This window comes from Delphinus delphis, chromosome 3 (genome assembly GCF_949987515.2).
Source record: "Delphinus delphis chromosome 3, mDelDel1.2, whole genome shotgun sequence".
NCBI classification, from domain to species: Eukaryota; Metazoa; Chordata; class Mammalia; order Artiodactyla; family Delphinidae; genus Delphinus; species Delphinus delphis.
This window is the reverse complement of record NC_082685.1, coordinates 85,079,219-85,098,004: the sequence shown is the minus strand read 5'-3', so window position 1 is coordinate 85,098,004 and position 18,786 is coordinate 85,079,219. Positions and strand designations below refer to the sequence as shown.

Here is an 18,786-nt window from a genome sequence, read left to right as displayed (position 1 = left end):
GTATTAACTCTAAGTTGAGAAGTAAAAGAGTCAGGAAATGCAAGCCTTAATATAATGCTGAATTAGTCACTGTTATTTAAGCTCTGATGCAAATGCTTACCTTACTTATTTACCCTAGTTGATGATAACACGGCTACCAGTCTATTCACTTAGCTGCTGCAACAACCTCAAAATCACAGCAAGCAGCAAAATAAGAATTAAACTGTGGGTAACTAACAGATGAAATCAGAACATAGTAAGTGACAGTAGCTACTGACACAGCCCAATTCAAACTGGTAGACTCCAGAAAGTGAACTCTGATAGGGAGAGGAAGAAAAAAAAAACACATTTATTAAAGAACTTCCTACGTTTGGGACCATATATTTTGTACTTCACCTCAATCTCATTTAGTCTGATCCTCATAAGAACAAGTCTGAGGTAGTATTATATCTTTTCTACAAACAAGGAAATGAAAGTACAAAAATTAAGATAACTAACTGAATCACATGATTAAGAAACAGTAGGATCAAGATATGAATTGAGTTCAATTCAACTCACACTCAGTATTTGCCTCATTCATCCCAGAAGGAAGCAGAGAGAGGTAAATTTAGGTCCTACATGATACATGTAAGCCTCCAAAGGATAATAAAATTAAAAACAATGAACAAACAATGTTACAAATAATGTTACAGCAAGGGCCAAAGGACTATGGGAGATGGCACAGAACTGTAAAATACTTCACCAGGAGGTTGAAAAAAGTAAAAGGTCATAATTAACCATTGGGAAATCAAATTTTAACCAGAAAACATTTAACATTTCCCTAAAACTTTCTAAAATCTATTCATAATACATTACTACTTTCTTGGGTAACTCAGAAATCTATACTAGTTTCATAACTCAACTCTACACAGTAGAAGGTGTTAAAAAAAAAAGCCAAAAAAAAATAAAATAAAATAAGCCAAATAAATATAAGACATAGAGATCTCTATCAAATATGCTGACCCTAGAACTTAGCATAGAAGCCATTTTCAAAATCGTAAAATCCTAGTACTTTAAAACATCAGGTTGGATAACAAATATAGATAATCTATCTGACCCCATCATTTTACAGCCAAATAAAAAGCTGCCCAAGATGTAGGGAATGGACTTGAGGACACAGGGAGAGGGAAGGGTAAGCTGGGACGAAGTGAGAGAGTAGCACTGACATATATACACTACCAAATGTAAAATAGATAGCTAGTGGGAAGCAGCCACATAGCACAGGGAGATCAGCTCGGTGCTTTGTGACCACCTAGAGGGGTGGGATAGGGAAGGTGGGAGGGAGACGCAAGAGGGAGGGGATATGGGGATATAAGTATACGTGTAGCTGATTTACTTTGTTATACAGCAGAAACTAACACAACATTGTAAAGCAATTATACTCCAATAAAAATGTTTTTAAAAAAAGCAGACCAAAGAGCTTCTGTCCAAAAAGTAGAGAAGCAGAATCTGGAGGAAGGACAGTAAGGAAGCAGAGAAAATATACTTAATGAAGTTTCTAGATCATCAATAACTATACACACAAACTAAACATGGCTTTAAAATAATTTTGTAGCCAGTACTGCACAGAAGTGATATAAATGCTATAGCTAAAAGACAGCAGACATGGGCTTCCCTGGTGGTGCAGTGTGTTAGAGTCCGCCTGCCGATGCAGGGGACACAGGTTCGTGCCCCGGTCCGGGAATATCCCACATGCCGTGGAGCGCTGGGCCCGTGAGCCATGGCCGCTGGGCCTGCGCGTCCGGAGCCTGTGCTCCGCAACAAGAGAGGCCACAAGAGTGAGAGGCCCACGTACCGCAAAAAATAATAATAATAATAAAGACGGCAGACAGTTGGATATAATATGCTAGACACTCACTATAGTTGTATTCCTCAGATCTGTTTTTATAGTCCATACAACAGTTTTATAGCAAATGAAAAATACATCCATGTAGATGCATGGCAGTTGTCTCACTCAAAAATTACTAAAACAAAAACTCACTCTTTGGGGGTAAGATTTTACATGTATGTCCTCAATTATTTGCCTCACCATAAATCATTTGAGTACTAAGATGTCAGATCATTGTCCTCTTTCCACCTGAATAAAACTCCTTGTGATAAATACAGGAATCCTTTCCCTATGCTAAAGTGTACCTTACTTACAGTGCCACAAATAAGAATATTCAAGTATCTTGCTACTTTGTGTAAGATAGCAAGTTCACCTTGTAACACTCTAGATGCAACTATTATTTCATATTTTTAAAGAAAATTTCCCTAAAACCATCTAAAGGACAAAATTAAAAATAAACCATAAATATCTGCAGAAACCATGTACAAGCATTTTATCTTTATAGTTACATCAAGGACACAAAAGCTATGTCACTGAAATATACAAAGACAATGCTGCCATCTAAAGGCCAAGATATAATATGAAAAAAATGTATACTTAGTCATATACTGTCAACATATATAAAAACAACCAATTTGATGTTTTAAAGTCAGCAAAGTTTATACTTTAAAAAAGCACTATGCTATGATTATTTTTAGGCTACACAATAAAACTCTAATACTATTTTGAGAAGATTCTTTTTGAGAAGACTGATAAGAGAATTAGTGAAATAATTTAGCTAATGATCAATATCTGCACAGGTAAAGTTCTGTTGGCATCCTTTCAGACACAATATTCTCCTGAGTACTGAATATTTCTATTAGTTGTTTGTCCTATTTAATGATGTTTATTATTTCCTGTCTGTAATTAAATATACGGTATAATTATATATATGCATATATAAATATTATTTGCCTTTAATCAGACTATTATTTCTACTCACTCTTTTAAAAATATTTGTCATTAAAGGACTAACAATAATACATCTCAGAGTGAAAAAACCCAATCTACTTAAAATTGTAGCTTTGCAAGTAATTCAAATATTTCTCCTTATTTCATAAATTCTAAAAATACAAACTAAAGTTCCTATGGGAGACCAGTTATCAACAGCTCAACTGTCCAACAGAAAGAGCTCATACTATTCTAAATTTCCCTTTCTAAAAACCTTAAACTGCAAGAATTTCATTGAACTGAACTTTACTTAAGATTTAGCAAAATCACTTCTAATTTGCAATGAAATCAAAATGTTTACTGAATAACACTACATAGGAAACTGATTCCCTTAGCATTTAAGTATATAACACCTTTCTAATGGACCACAATATTAAAGAAATTTGAACATAACTAGAACCTTCAAAACATATGGTTTAATTCTTTTGAAAAACCACTGACCAAAATTTTTAATGTGTCAAGAAAAATGTTTTTCTGGTTTTGCTCAACAAGAAAACAAATATTAATCACTCAACAAATATTCCCATTATGTGAGAAATATAAAAATTGTAAGCTGGGATTACCACCTTTTAATTTATATTGAGTGTAAAGTGGAAACCAATGGACAACAAATATGGTCAAGTTCTCATAAAGACTACTAGTTTTTTATTGTCTTCTATGAGTCAGAGTTTATACTAGACAATTTAAGGACATTATATCATTTATTCCTCAAAACCACAACCTGCAAAAATACAAATACTAATAACCCCATTTGCAAAGGAGGTTCAAAGATCTTAAGTAACTTTCCCAAGGTCACAATGCAAGTAAATGGATGCTGGGATTCAAAAATTCATTCTCTCTTACCCAGAAGACCTTACTCTATCCACAAGAACATAATGCCTCAGGAGTGATTATTAAATTTGTATTAAATGTGAACAGGAATAGGAAGTATTTTTACTGTGTAATTTCACAGAAAAAGATAATTCTACATGGTAATAAAAGTGTTTACTTTTAATTCATAGTATTTCAACTTTTCTAACTGCAATCTTTAAAAAAAAAAAAAGCGTTGTCTCACTTTAAGTGCTGAGGCTTCCAGAGACCTTTCAAAACTTACATTAATATGTGAGAGGTATTTATCAAGTTTTGTAAACTAACTCCAAGAGGCAACAAAAAGATCTCATTATTTTGAAGATACAGTTAAAAAGCAAATCTTCTTTGTAAATATACATATTCAGGACCACCTTGCCTACATTTTAACGTACAGTATTTTTCAACATTGAGAACTCTACTAATGCCTCCCCAGTGACAACTTTTTCTGTTAACCTGTACTATATACCTATCAAAGCAAAATTAAATGGATTTGGAATATTATTCAGCCATAAAAAGGAATGAAGCTCTGATATATCCTACAATAGGAATGAACTTTGAAAAAATATGGTATGTAAAAGAAGGCAGACCCAGAAGACCACATATTGTGTGATTCTATTTATATGAAATGTCTGGAACAGACAAAAGTCCACAGAAAGTAGATTACCAGTTGCCATGGGCTAGAGGAAGGGGAAATGAAGAGTGACAGCTAATAGGCACAGGGTTTCTTTTTGGGATAATAAAACTGTTGTAGAATTAGTGATGATGACTGCACAACTTTGTGAATATACTAACAAACACTGAACTGTACACTTTAAAAAGGTGAATTTTATGATATATAAAGTATATCTCAATAAGAGAAAATCACATGGCTTTAAATATATTTATAATATACAATAAGTGTAAATGAGTTACCTACACATGTGCTTAAAATATAATATAAAACCTATGTAACTAAACTAGTAGTCTTTACAACTAAAAACAAGATTATCTGTCTCAATTTACCGAGTCCCATTTTACACCATACTAAGTGAAAGGCTCTATTTCACAAGCATACATCTTCCCGAATACTAAAAATTCCTAACTATCTAAAATTACTACAATCCCTAGGGGAATAAGAAGGAACGACAACTACATACTTATATTTGGCAGCCAAATTTAATTTTTTCAAATTAATTTTTTCCACTGTCAGAGTTTAGAAAAAAACACATTAGCACATGCTAATGAAGAATTTTTAACATGTAAGTACCACATATAAGCACCCACACAGTTATAAAATCAATTTATACAAATCATTGTTTTGAGAAGATTCTTGCTTTTAAGTAGAATCTGCCTCTAAACCATCCCAAAAAAATAAGTAGAAAAAAATTTATAAGCTAAGTTATAAGGAATTCAAGAGTTAGAAACAAAATGAAAAACACAAGAATGGTAACAAGTACTTACTAATTTGTTTTCCTGCATGTATATTCTTTGTAATTTCAGACAGCCCTTAGCTATGACGATCATGCCTTCATCTGAGATCTTGTAACACTGGCCGAAATGAATATCTTTGAGTTCTCTGCATTTTGAGCCCAGCTGTAAACAAAGAGATTTGACTGAATGCTCCAAAAATAACAAAGGTGACATATTTCTAGTGGGATTTCCACATAATTTTTTTAAATAGCCATACCAAAGTTAAATAATTGTTTATAAATTACTCTTAAAATAGAATGTAGGCAAGCTATCATTTAAAATAGTGTTGTGTAAGCCTTTTCACCTTCTAATTATCTCCTTGCTTCAACTGCCTCACATACTATATGCCCACCTAGGTGCCTAGATTCCATAACACTTCAAATTCATGCCTTAATTTCTCTTGAGTCTTTTTATCAGTCATAGTGTTAGACTGAGTGGAACACAGGTCCAAGGAATAAAACCAAGGTCCAAGAAGTGAGACAAAGGTCCAGTGAGTGAACGAATATTTAATTCAGGAGATTCTACTTCTAGTTCTGATTGCCCCAATGTATCATTTTTCTCCATCGGCTCATTTATTCTGTGAAAGAGAAAAAAGACTGAATATGCTATAGCCAGTATTCTAGTTAATACTTATTTACACACTTATTGCATAAACTAAAAAAAAAAAAAAGGACTAGTGATTTCCTGATTGAAATCTCAAGTGTACCTTAAATAGCTACTGAACAGATACAATGTTCCCCTTAAAAAACATTAAGTACAACAAAGAACAAATTATATAATTTCTTTTCAAAATCTACAGTAGAAATTAGATGATCAAAGCAAACTATAAATAAATGTTTTATAAGTATTACATATAAAGAAAGTCATCTTAGAGATAAAATAAGAAACTTTACTAAAAACCTATATATCAAAAACTGTCTAAAAAATTACATTAAGACAATAAAATCCAGTTTGGTAAGGGTTCAAAGTGTGCTGATACACCACTGGTAAGAGTGTAAATTAGTACTAAAAATCTTCTTGGAGGGCTAGTTAGCATAAATGAAAAAATTTTATAAAATTTGCCTGAAAATTATATGACTCAGCTTCTAAATATTTACCAAAAAATGTAAGAGGGATGGATAATTGGATAGATAACATAGTAAAGTCAACATACTACAATGTTAATTATACAATCTATGTAGTGGGTATACGGGTGTTCACTGTAAAATTCTTTCAAATTTTCCATATATTTAAAATTATTCATAAAGACTACTGGAATAATTAACTAAAGGTGTTTGGTAAGATTTAGCTACAAGAAATTAGCACAAGAATTTTTTTTTTTAATAGTGAAATACAGAAAACCTAAAGTTATAAATTATGGTGTTTTCGTAAAATTGAGTATTATATAGCCATTAAATTGAAGTAAACACTTGACAAATAAAAACTGTACATGTTTTTATAATAAATTCAATTTTTATAAACAAATTAGGCACATTTAAATATAATATACATATTTAATTATACACATGTATATAGAAAAGAGATAAAATATACACCAAGGTGTTTACAGTGGTTATTTCTGATCAGTGCAATAATGGGTACTGTTCTTTTTTTCTATCAGTCTTCTTATATCTTTTTAAAAATAAATATTATTTTTGTAATAAAAACTTTCAAGTCCTGTTTCAAGTAAAGTAATGATATTATCAGAAAGATATGCAATTTCAGTTAGTTTTTCCAGGGGTGGTGATATATACAAGCCATCTTATTTTAATCTAGGTAACACTATAACCAATTATATATTCCACTAGAAATGTAAACTCCATGAAGACAGAAGCTTGTTTAACTAACATAGGCCTGGTGCCCAGTGTCTTACAGTCAGTTGATACCTAGTAAATATTTGTTGAATGAATGAAAAGGCTGATCAGAGTTATTCATTGTAAAGAGGCCTCTTTGAAAAATGGACAAATAAAGGAAACTATGATTATGGTCTCATATACCACCATGTTCTACTTAATTCAAGAGTTCTAAATTGGTCCACAGGTGGAAATGAGGGATTCCAGGAAAATGGATAAGAAAAACAAAAGAGTACATTTTAATTTTCTTACTATTCTCTAAATGAACTTTAGCTTTTCTTTCACTTATTAAACAGAAAATCACAGTAGTTTAGCAGTATGTGTGACTCTGTAAACAACAGAAATCAAAGGTAATTTTATATAACACTATTGTTATTGCAGATAGTGAAATATCATTTTTGTTCATCAATATTCATCATGTTTATTAGATCTACTACCAGATCTTATAATGCATTAAAGAGGCACATAGATTTCTAGAACATACAATGGCATGTTACTTAGACGCCAGAAAGCTGAATCCAAAGCCAATAGTGGGGAAAGCAGAAAAGCAATATGATAATCACTACAAAACTCCCAATAAGCTCACATATGTCTGGCAGTGAGGGCGAGGTTGGTCTTAAAACCACCAGGATTCTTGAAAGTCTACTTAAGAAGTAGTTAACCACTCAGATCACCTCCTCATTTCTGCACAGCCTGCCCCTGCCCACTCTCCCACAATAGCAAAAGACTGGAGTTCACTGCAGGGAGTAAACCATAGGGTCTTTGGGGTATGCCATGCACAGCTGACAGCAGAAGCACACTCCAGAAAATGTGGGGATGTGAAAGTTTATACAGTGAAAATGCAGGAATTAAAAGAAATAATTCTATAAAATGTTCCAAGATGAAAGGATATGGACTTCCAGACTAAAAGGACTCACTCATATGTCCAATACAAATGACAAAAGCAGACTTGTACCAAGGCAAATCATCATAAAATTTCATAATCGTAGGTATAAAAAAATATTCTAGACTTCTAGTGAGAATCAGATTTCATACAGAGGATTAAGGATAAAAAAGGCAACAAACTTCTTAATTATTTAAGAATACTTATTTCAAACCTAGAATACTGTACTCAGGATTCAGACTATGAATTAAGTGTGAGGGTAGAACAGAGACATTTTCAGACATGCAAGTTCTCAAAAGATGTACCTCCCATATATTCTTTATCAGGAAGCTATTACAATCTGTGCTCTACAAAACATGAGAATACATCAAGAGAAAGAACACATGACATCTAGGTAATAGGACATCTAATAGAACAGCAAGGTGAGGAAAACATTAAGAATAAGGGTGAAGATAAGATACTAAGATGACAATTAATGCAAGAGTAGTTATATACAGTAAGTCCAGAGTGCTGTCTACTTAAAGAAAATAAATTCGACTAAGTAAATACATATAGGTATACTAAAGCAACTGGGGGAAAGCTGTGGACTCCATCACTAAGAAGATATAAAAACTAAGTAAACTAAATGAGGACAAAAAGACATTTATTCATTCCAATAAAAACAAAATTCCAGAGGGAAAAGAAAGGTAGGTAATTATAAAACATAAATACTGAATACTTATTTAATCAAAATTATAACAGAATTATTTTGACACAATGAGGGCATAGGAGATAGAAAAGGATAGTGAGCTAAATCCTCATCTTTCCATAGCAAGGAAATAGCAGAGATCAGCGGTCCGCAACCTTTTTGGCACCAGGGACCGGTTTCGTGGAAGACAATTTTCCCACAGATGCAGGGGAGGGAGGTTCAGGTGGTAATACGAGCGATGGGGAGTGATAGTAAGTGGCAGATAAAGCTTCACTCACGTGCTGCTCACCTCCTGCTGTGCAGCCCGGGGGTTGGGGACCCCTGGGATGGTCTAAAATGGATAAATCAAGAAAATACATACAGACATAGACGGCAAATGCTTCTTCTCTACCACTGCTTCCTTCTTCTGGAAGGAGTTCAACTGATCTAACTTCTGGTCTCTACACTGATTCGTTTGTATGTAATAAGCTGAACATGTTCAGTTCATCTCTATCTTTTTTCCGCTTCAGAACAAACTGCCCACAAGGAGCAAGCATCTACTTCTACATCTGCAGGACACTGCTGGTCCAGCCTAGTAGATGACGACTGGGTCCCCTGGCCAAACTCCAGCGTTTGAGTTAACAAGCCTATTTAACTCTATTACTAAGCAACATTCCCAATCTAGCCTTTCTGTGTAATAAAGTTAATATTTTTCCTCTGTCACTATTCCAGTGTCTTATTTGTCAATTTATTGAGATGCTGGAGCAATAAAGAGACTTCAACACTTAGTGCACCAGCCAGGTGATCTCTTCCTGTATCAAGTTTACCGCCATTGACTCTTTTTTTTTTTTTTTTTTTTTTGATGTGGACCATTTTTAAAGTGTTTATTGAATTTCTTACGATACTGCTTCTGTGTTTTTTTATGTTTTGGTTTTTTGGCCGTGAGGCATGTGGGATCTTAGTTCCCCGACCAGGGATTGAACCCACACCCCCTGCACTGGAGGGTGAAGTCTTAACCACTGGAACGCCAGGGAAGTCCCCCCCTCCTTAACTCTTACCTTATCCCAGCAAAAAGTCAATACAGCTAAAGGATCTACAAACACCTCAAAACTACCTCCATAATACTTTCTACTTTACCAAAGAACATTCTGAAATAATAACTACTCATCATAAGATAAGAATACCTATCTGGCTGATATTGACAGGATGAATACCACCACTCACCTTGGTTGGATACTGGAAAACTCCTCCCTGAGGGCCCTTCCAGGTAAGAGAGGTTATCAACCTTGTGAAATTTTAGCTCCAACCACACCTATCCATTCACACCCAGCCTGTCCTTCATTGCTATTTGCACCTGACACTCATGCCAGGTCCAGTCCTAACTCTCACTCTTCACCAAGTAAACGGTCTTAGTTACCTAAGACATAGAACCCCAGTATGTCATTTAAGAGGTTCTGAATCTTTATCAATACAAGTCCAATATCTAGTTCCCTAGGAAAGGTGCAAGTCAGATGGACAGTAATAGAAGCCTTCCTCTAACTCTAATAATATGTCAAGGGCACCCATCAGTCAACCCTGAAGGAAATCATTTAATGAAAAGGGTGTTAGTAGCCACTTTATCATTTTAATGAAGCTAGTCCACCTATTAATCCATGGTTCATTTTAGCACATGACAGTAATTAGAACTGAAAATGGACTAGAGTAAATAAACATAATATAAAAAGGACTGTCTTTGATTTATTCTTTTCTTCTTTGTAATAATCCTTTAAGATTATTCACAATTTTGCTCAAGAACTCCAAAGGTATTTTTCAAATTTTTCTATAAAATATTTGGAGGTGAATTTCCCAGCATCTCAAAATTTAACTAAAATTTTGCACATCACCCTTGAGAATTTACAAAAGAGAATTTGTTTTAGCAAGCTATATGTTGTTACTGGGTTACTTTTGTAATAAAACAAACACCTTAGGAAGAATATACTTCGACAAAGAATTTAGATAACTGAAACCAGAACATGGGACCCACTGGGATAAAAATAAGATTAGGTCTTCCAATGTCACACGAAATCTGCTCAAAACCAGTATTAAGGACATATTTTTAAAACATGAGGTATGCCACCTTCAACAGAAGAGGGAAATTGTTCCTTCTACTTTCCATTCCCAATATGTCACCACTGTCACTATTATACACATGCAAAAGAAAACAGTGAAGAAAACCCAAACCATATCTTCTAGTAACTTCACCCAACTACGCTAACTATTCATGTTTGTGAAATCATAAAAATGACAATTTCATAATTTGATTCATTAGTTTGATCATTTGTAGTAGAGTAGCACAGACAATGAGATATGAAAGAAAGCAAAGCAAATTTTTCAAACTGCCACTCATCTGACCCTCTTTAAGGACTCAAATTTGAATCTTTCTCCTAGATTTATATTGTCTAACTTTGCCTCATTTAAAGAACATTCCATTTAATACAATGAAAATATGCTACATAAGCTCCCAAAATGTGTACCAATACTATTTTTAGTTGTACTAGCATGATGTATAATTATAACTCAAGAGTAAATGAAAATTGAGAACATACATGGAATAATCACTTGATTAATTTGTTACACACTAAAAAGATTTTTTTATCTTTTAGAAAACGAGCAAAAATGCTATTTTAGCATGAGTACATAGGAACATTTGTTACTTATTATTAATGTTTCAAATTTTAAAATACTGTGATTAAAACTTTTGCAGCTTAACTTTAAAAACATGGGAAGCCATCAACAGATGAGTAGAAAAAAATATGGTTTATACATACACTAGAATATTATTCAGCCATAAAATGGAATGAAACTGATATATGCTACAACATAGATAAACACTGAAAACATTATGCAAGTGAAATAAGCCAGACACAAGAGTTAACATTGTATGATTCTACTTACAGGAGGTAGCTAGATAGGCCCAGAAAGTATGCTAATTAGAAATTAGAAGAGAGCCTACGATGGTTACACAACATTGTGAACATACTTAAAGTCACTGGAATTGCACACTCAAAAGCTGTTAAAATGGTAAATATTATGCAGATTTTGCCACAGTAAAAAAAATCAACACAATGAAACAGCAAATGTCAATAAAACCTGAGATAAAAAAAAGTCAAGAGAAAGTGATATTTCTTCCCAAATCTGTTTTTTCTAATTATAATTATTATAACATAATTACATTAGATATTAAATAAACTGACAAATGAGAAGGAAAAAGAAAGCTCTTGCTAAAAAAAGTAGGTTGAATGTTTTATGTTCAATGAAAGCCATAAAAAAGTGCTGATGCATTAGTTTTCAGCGACAACTATAAAGTTATAAAATATTGGGAAAATCATATTCTAAAACAAGCTGCACTCATATTCCTTCATAAGTAGCGACTACCTGTCCCACTTCAATTTAAAAAAAAAAAACAACTGAAAATCATGGGTGCCACATCATTGATATAGTTTAAGTAAAATAAAGTCAAATTCTAACTAGCTGTCTCTAACTCAAGAAAAAGGCCCTGACCCTATATCAAAAGACTCACTAATAGGGCTTCCCTGGTGGCACAGTGGTTGGGAGTCCGCCTGCCAATGCAGGGGACATGGGTTCCTGCCCCGGTCCTGGAGGATCCCACGTGCCACGGAGTGGCTGGGCTCGTGACCCATGGCCGCTGGGCTTGTGCGTCCGGAGCCTGTGCGTCCGGAGCCTGTGCTCCGCAACGAGAGAGGCCACAACAGTGACAGCCCCGCAAAGACTCACTAATGAATCTACAGTTATATAGTATTTTTTAATTAAAATGTTTATAGTACATATTGATTTTTGTGATTCTATCATTTAACTGATTTTCAGTTAACTGACCAACTTCCATTCTCAGGCCCAGAAGGCTTATGCTGAATTATAACAATGCCTACCTATACCTCACTGGGTTGTGGAGAAGATTTTTAAAAAAATAACAGAAATGGAAATGCTTATTAAGGCACACTGCAAAGCATATAAAAGTACTAAATAAATGTTTTATACCTCTATTATTATTAATGGGTAAAGAAGGAAGCTATTAGAACACTATTTATTAGGATTCATGTGAAGGGAACTTTTTAGAAGTATTCAATACTATAAAGATAAATTTCCATAGAGAACGGACTCGAGGTTATGGGGAGGGGGAAGGGTGAGCTGTGACAGGGCGAGAGAGAGTCATGGACATATACACACTAACAAACATAGTAAGGTAGATAGCTAGTGGGAAGCAGCCGCATGGCACAGGGATATTGGCTCCGTGCTTTGTGACAGCCTGGAGGGGTGGGATAGGGAGGGTGGGAGGGAGGGAGACGCAAGAGGGAAGAGATATGGGAACATATGTATATGTATAACTGATTCACTTTGTTATAAAGCAGAAACTAACACACCATTGTAAAGCAATTATACCCCAATAAAGATGTTAAAAAATAAAATAAAATATAAAAAAAAAGATAAATTTCCAGAAAGAAGCCTCCTTGAATTACATGAAGGCTCAATACTCCCAGTTACAGATGGAAAATTTTCTCTCTAGTCATTGAACTGAAAATTCCAGCTTAAAATCCTAGATATGATTCCACATGACATGATTCAGAGATCAAGCAAAATTTAATGAGAATATTGGCCCCATACCTTCCCAACTATGTGAACTTGGACAAGTTACTTAACTTCCAAAAGATTCAACTTTTCATCCTGAAATACCTCAGCGCTGCTGTGAAGATTAAATTGGACAACAAAATATGAAAGCACAAAATACAATGCCTGTCATATAGAAAGCACCCAAAATATTACTTCCCTTTGCAAATTGTGATGCTAATTTAGAAACAGAATGCTTAAAACATTCTTAAACTACCTAAATGTAACACATTTGATAAAGGAGGCTTTTCAAGATCTCTAGTTTCTCAGTCTCATTATAAGTATCACTTATCATCATAGGGATAAAATGAGTGTCACGTAATCTGAAAAGGGGAGGAAATGAGCTAAGTGGATTTAGTATGAACTCAAGACATCCCTGGATAAGAATGCCAGCCCTATCACTTATTACTTTATCTCAGATAAATTACTTATGGTCTCTCTGTAACTGCTTCCTCATCTATAAAAATGAAATAATACCTATCTCACAGAGTGGCTGTGAATCAAAAGAGAAATTAAATGTATCAACATATAGTTGGAATATATGAACAGTGCCCTACCCATGGTAGATACTCATAAAGGTTACATACTTGCTCTTTACTTAGTTGACTGAATATCACTAGAACATGTAAAGATAGATTAGATGAGACTGACATATTAGTTTATCTCACAGAAATTCAGCATCTAAAAACAAGTAATGTTTCTTTTTTCCTTTATTGTGGTAAAATATATCAAACATGAAAACTGCTATTTAACCATATTTAGGCATATAATTCAGTGACATTATATTCACAGTGCTGTGCAACCAACACCACTCTTTCCAAAACTTTTTCATCACCCCAAATAGAAACTCCCTACCCATTAAGCAACAAGTACCCATTTCCTACTTCCCCTAGCCCCTGAAGCCCTCTACCTACATTCTGTTTCTGTGAATTTGCCTATACTAGGTAATTTATATAAGTAGAATCTTATAATATTTGTTCTTTGTGTCTGGCCTATTTAACTTTGCATATGTTTACAAAGTTCATTCATGTGGTAACATGTACAGTGTTTCACTCCACTATAAGGCTGAATAATATTTCATTGCATGACATACATTTCATTCATTCATTCATCTCTTAATGGACAGTTGGGTTGTTTCTACCCCTTGGCTATTGTGAATAATGATACAATGAAAATAAGTGAACAAGTATCTATTTGAGTCACTGTTTTCAATTATTTGGGGTAAACATCTAGGTGGAATTCCTGGGTCCAATGATAATTCTATGTTTAATCTTTTGAGGAACCACCAAACTGTCTTCCACAGTATGTGCACCATTTATATTCCCACTAGCGATGTATGAAGATTCTAATTTCTCCACATCCAAAGAAGCACTTTCTTTTTTTTTTTACATCTTTATTGGAGTATAATTGCTTTACAATGGTGTGTTAGTTTCTGCTTTATAACAAAGTGAATCAGTTATACATATACATATGTTCCCATATCTCTTCCCTCTTGCGTCTCCCTTCCTCCCACCCTCCCTATCCCACCCCTCTAGGTGGTCACAAACCACTGAGCTGATCTCCCTGTGCTATGCGGCTGCTTCCCACTAGCTATCTACCTTACCTTTTGTAGTGTATATATGTCCATGCCTCTCTCTCGCTTTGTCACAGCTTACCCTTCCCCCTCCCCATATCCTCAAGTCCATTCTCTAGTAGGTCTGTGTCTTTATTCCTGTCTTACCCTTAGGTTCTTCATAACATGTTTTTTTCCTTAAATTCCATATATACGTGTTAGCATACGGTATTTGTCTTTCTGTTTCTGACTTACTTCACTCTCTATGACAGACTCTAGGTCTATCCACCTCATTACAAATAGCTCAATGTCATTTCTTTTTATGGCTAAGTAATATTCCATTGTATATATGTGCCACATCTTCTTTATCCATTCATCCGATGATGGACACTTAGGTTGTTTCCATCTCTGGTCTATTGTAAATAGAGCTGCAATAAACATTTTGGTACATGACTCTTTTTGAATTATGGTTTTCTCAGGGTATATGCCCAGTAGTGGGATTGCTGGGTCATATGGTAGTTCTATTTGTAGTTTTTTAAGGAACCTCCATACTGCACTTTCTTATTTTCTGGTTTTTGCTTTTTTTTTTTTTTTAATTAATATCCATTGGAGTAGGTGTGAAGTGATGTCTCATGATTTTCATTTGCAATTCTCTAATGACTAATGATGATGGCCATCTTCTCATGTGCTTGAGGGCCATTTGTATTTTTCCTTTGGATAAATATCTATTCAAGTATTTTGCCAATTTTTCAATTGAGTTCGGGGGGGTTATTGTTGGATGGTAAGAGTTCTTTATATATTCTGGATATTAAACTCTTATCAAATATATGATTTCTACACATTTTCTCTCATTTTATGGGTTGTCTGTTCACTCTCTTGAGAATGTCATTTGAAAAACAAAGTTTTTAATTTTAATCAAGTCCACCTTATCTGTTTTATACTTTTCTTGCCTATTCTTTTGGTGTCATATTTAAGAAACCATTACTAAATCCAAGGTCATGAAGATTTGTACCTATACATTCTTCAGAGAGTTTTACAGTTTTAGCTCTTAAATTTAGTTCTTTGATCCATTCAGAATTAATTTTTGTCGATGGTATAAGGTTAGGGTCCAGTTTCACTCTTTTGCATGTGGACATCTACTTTTCCCAGCACCATTTCTTGAAGAGTGTTCCTTCCCCCAGTGAATGTTCTTCCCACTGTGGTAAAAAAAAATCAACTGACCACAGATGTGAGGGTTTACTTGTGGACTCCCAATTCTACTCCATTGGTCTATATGTCAATCCTTATGCTAATATTACATGGTTTTATTTACTGTACCTTTGTAGTAAGTTTTAAAATAAAGAAGTATGAATCCTCCAACTTTGTTCTTTGGATTCAAGATTGCTGTGACTCTTCTACATCCCTTAAAATTCCTTATGAATTTTAGGATGGATTTTCCATTTCTGCAAAAACCACCACTGGAATTTTAATAGGGACTGCATCAAATCTGTAGCCCACTTTGGGTAGTATTATCTTAACAATATTAAGTCTTCCAATCCACAAGCTCAGGATGACTTTACATTTATTTAGGTCCTCTTTCTTTCAAAAATGTTTTGCCATTTTCAGTGTATAAGTCTTGCATTTGCTTGACTAAATTTATCCCTAAATATTTTATTATTATGGATGCCATGATAAATGGAATTATTCATTTATTAGGCCAGTTTTTTTGTGGATTCTTTAGGGTTTACCATATAAAAAACATTATCTGCAAATAGAGATAGTTTTTTGTCTTCCTTTCCAATTAGGAAGCTTTTTATTTCTTTGTCTTTCCTAATTGCTCTGGCTAGAACTTCCAATACAATTTTGAACTGAAGTGGCAAAAGTTGGGCATCCTTGTTTTTTTCCTGAACTTAGGGGAAATGTTTTCAGCTATTCACCATTGAGTGTGATATCAGTTGTAGCTTAGTCACATCTGACCTTTATTATGTTGAGAAAGACCCTTCTATTCCTAGTTTATTGTGTGTCTTTTTATCATGAAAAGGTGTTGGATTTCACCAAATGCATTTTCTGAGCTAATTAAGATGATTATGTGGGGTCTTTTCCTTCATTCTGGTAATGTGGTGTATTACATTGACTGATTTTTGTACGTTGAGTCACCCTTGCATTCATGGGATAAATCATACCTGGCCATAGTATATAACCCTTTTAATATATTTTTGACTTCTGTTTGCTATGTTTTTTGAGGATTTTTGCATCTATAGTCATTAAGGATGTTGGTCTGTAGTTGTCTTCTCTTGTAGTGTCTTTGTCTGGCTTCAGAATCAGGGTAATGCTGGCCTTGTAGGAATCAGCAAGTGTTGCCTTCTTTTAAGTATTTTGAAAGAGTTTGAGAAGGATTGGTATTAATTCTTCTTTATCTGTTAAACCAAATTCAACAGGGAACCCATCTGATTCCTGACTTTGCTTTGTTGGGAGGATTTTTATTACTGATTTCATCTCCTTACTTGTTACAAATCTGTTCAGATTTTCTACTTATCCTGAGTCAGTTTTTGTAGTTTTTACATTTCTAGGAATTTACCCATTCCATCTAGGCGATCCAGTTTGTGGTATACATAGTGGTTCATAATTTTCTTGTATAATCCTTTTTATTTCTATAAAGTTAGTGGTAATATCTACTCTTAAATTTCTGATTTAGTAAGTTGAATCTTCTATTTTTCTTAGTCAATATAGTTAAAGGTTTGTCATTTTTGTTGGTATTTTCAAAGAAACCAGTTTTGGTTTCATTGACTTTATCTATAATTTTCCTGTTTTCTAGTTCATTTATTTCTGCTCTGATCATTATTTCCTTCTGTTAGCTTTGGGTTTAGTTTGCTCTTCTTTTCCAAGTGCCTCCAGGAGTACAATTAAGTTACTAATTTCAGATTTTTCTTCCTTTGTAAACATAAACTTTTACAGCTATAAATTTCTCTCTAAATATTATTTTTGTTGCCATAATTTTTGCTATACTGTGTCTTCATTTTCATTCATTTCAAGGTATTTTCTAATTTCCCTTGCGATTTCTTCAATGTTCGATTGGTTGTGCAAGAGTATGCTGTTTAACTTCCACATATTTGTGTATTTTCCAGATTTCTTCGTGTTACTGATTCTTAGATTCACGTCATTATAGTCAAAAAAGATACTTGCATGGTTTCAATCTTCCCAGACTTATTAAAAGTTGTTTTGTGGTCCAAAATATCATCTAATCTTAAGAATATTCCATGTATACTCTTCTGTTGTTGAGTGTAGCCTACTGTATATGCCTGTTAGGTATAACTAGCATACAGCATTGTTCAAGTCCTCTAGTTTCTTGTTGATCTTTTCTGGTTGTTCTCTCCATTACCGAAAGTAGATTATTAAAGTCTCCAACTACTAATGTAAAACTGTCTTTTCCTCCCTTCAAGTCTTTCCATTTTTGCTTCATATATTTAGGCGCTGTGTTGTTTGAGTCATATATGTTTATAATTGCTATATCTTCCTGATTAATTGAAACTTTTATCAATACATAATGACCTTCATTGTTTCCTGCAACCTTTTTTCACTTAAAATTGATTTTTTTTCTGGTGATAATACAGATCTTCCTCAATTTACAATGGGCTTACATCCTGATAAATCCATCGTAAATTGAAAATATCGTAAGTCAAGAATGCATTAATACACTCAACCCACTGAACATCATAGCTGAGCCTAGCATACCTTAAATGGGCTCAGAACACTTACATTAGCCTATAGTTGAGCAAAACCATCTAACATGAAGCCTGTTTTACAATAAAGTGTTGAGTATTTATGTAATTTCACTGAAATTGAAAAAGAGAACAGTTGTATGGGTACAGAATGGTTATAAGTGTATCAGTTGTTTACCCTCATGATTGTGTGGCTGACTGGGAGCTGCAGCTCACTGCTACTGTCCAGCATCGTAAGAGAGTGTCATACCACATATTGCCAGTCTGGGAAAAGATGAAAATTTAAAATCTGAAGTACAGTTTCTACTGAATGCATATGGCTTTCACACCATCATAAAGTCGAAAAATTTTAAGTTGA

At 34.0% G+C, this 18,786-nt stretch overlaps 1 protein-coding gene across 5 annotated transcripts in view; it reads right to left on the bottom strand.

The window, feature by feature from the left end:
* FBXL17 (F-box and leucine rich repeat protein 17) overlaps nt 1-18,786 on the bottom strand; it is a 471,962-nt gene that overhangs the window by 433,009 nt on the left and 20,167 nt on the right. For all 5 annotated transcript variants that reach the window (XM_060009049.1, XM_060009051.1, XM_060009050.1 and 2 more), the window contains one exon: nt 5,126-5,257. In XM_060009049.1, coding sequence (XP_059865032.1) covers nt 5,126-5,257 — 132 coding nt within the window. The remainder of the gene's footprint in view (nt 1-5,125; nt 5,258-18,786) is intronic.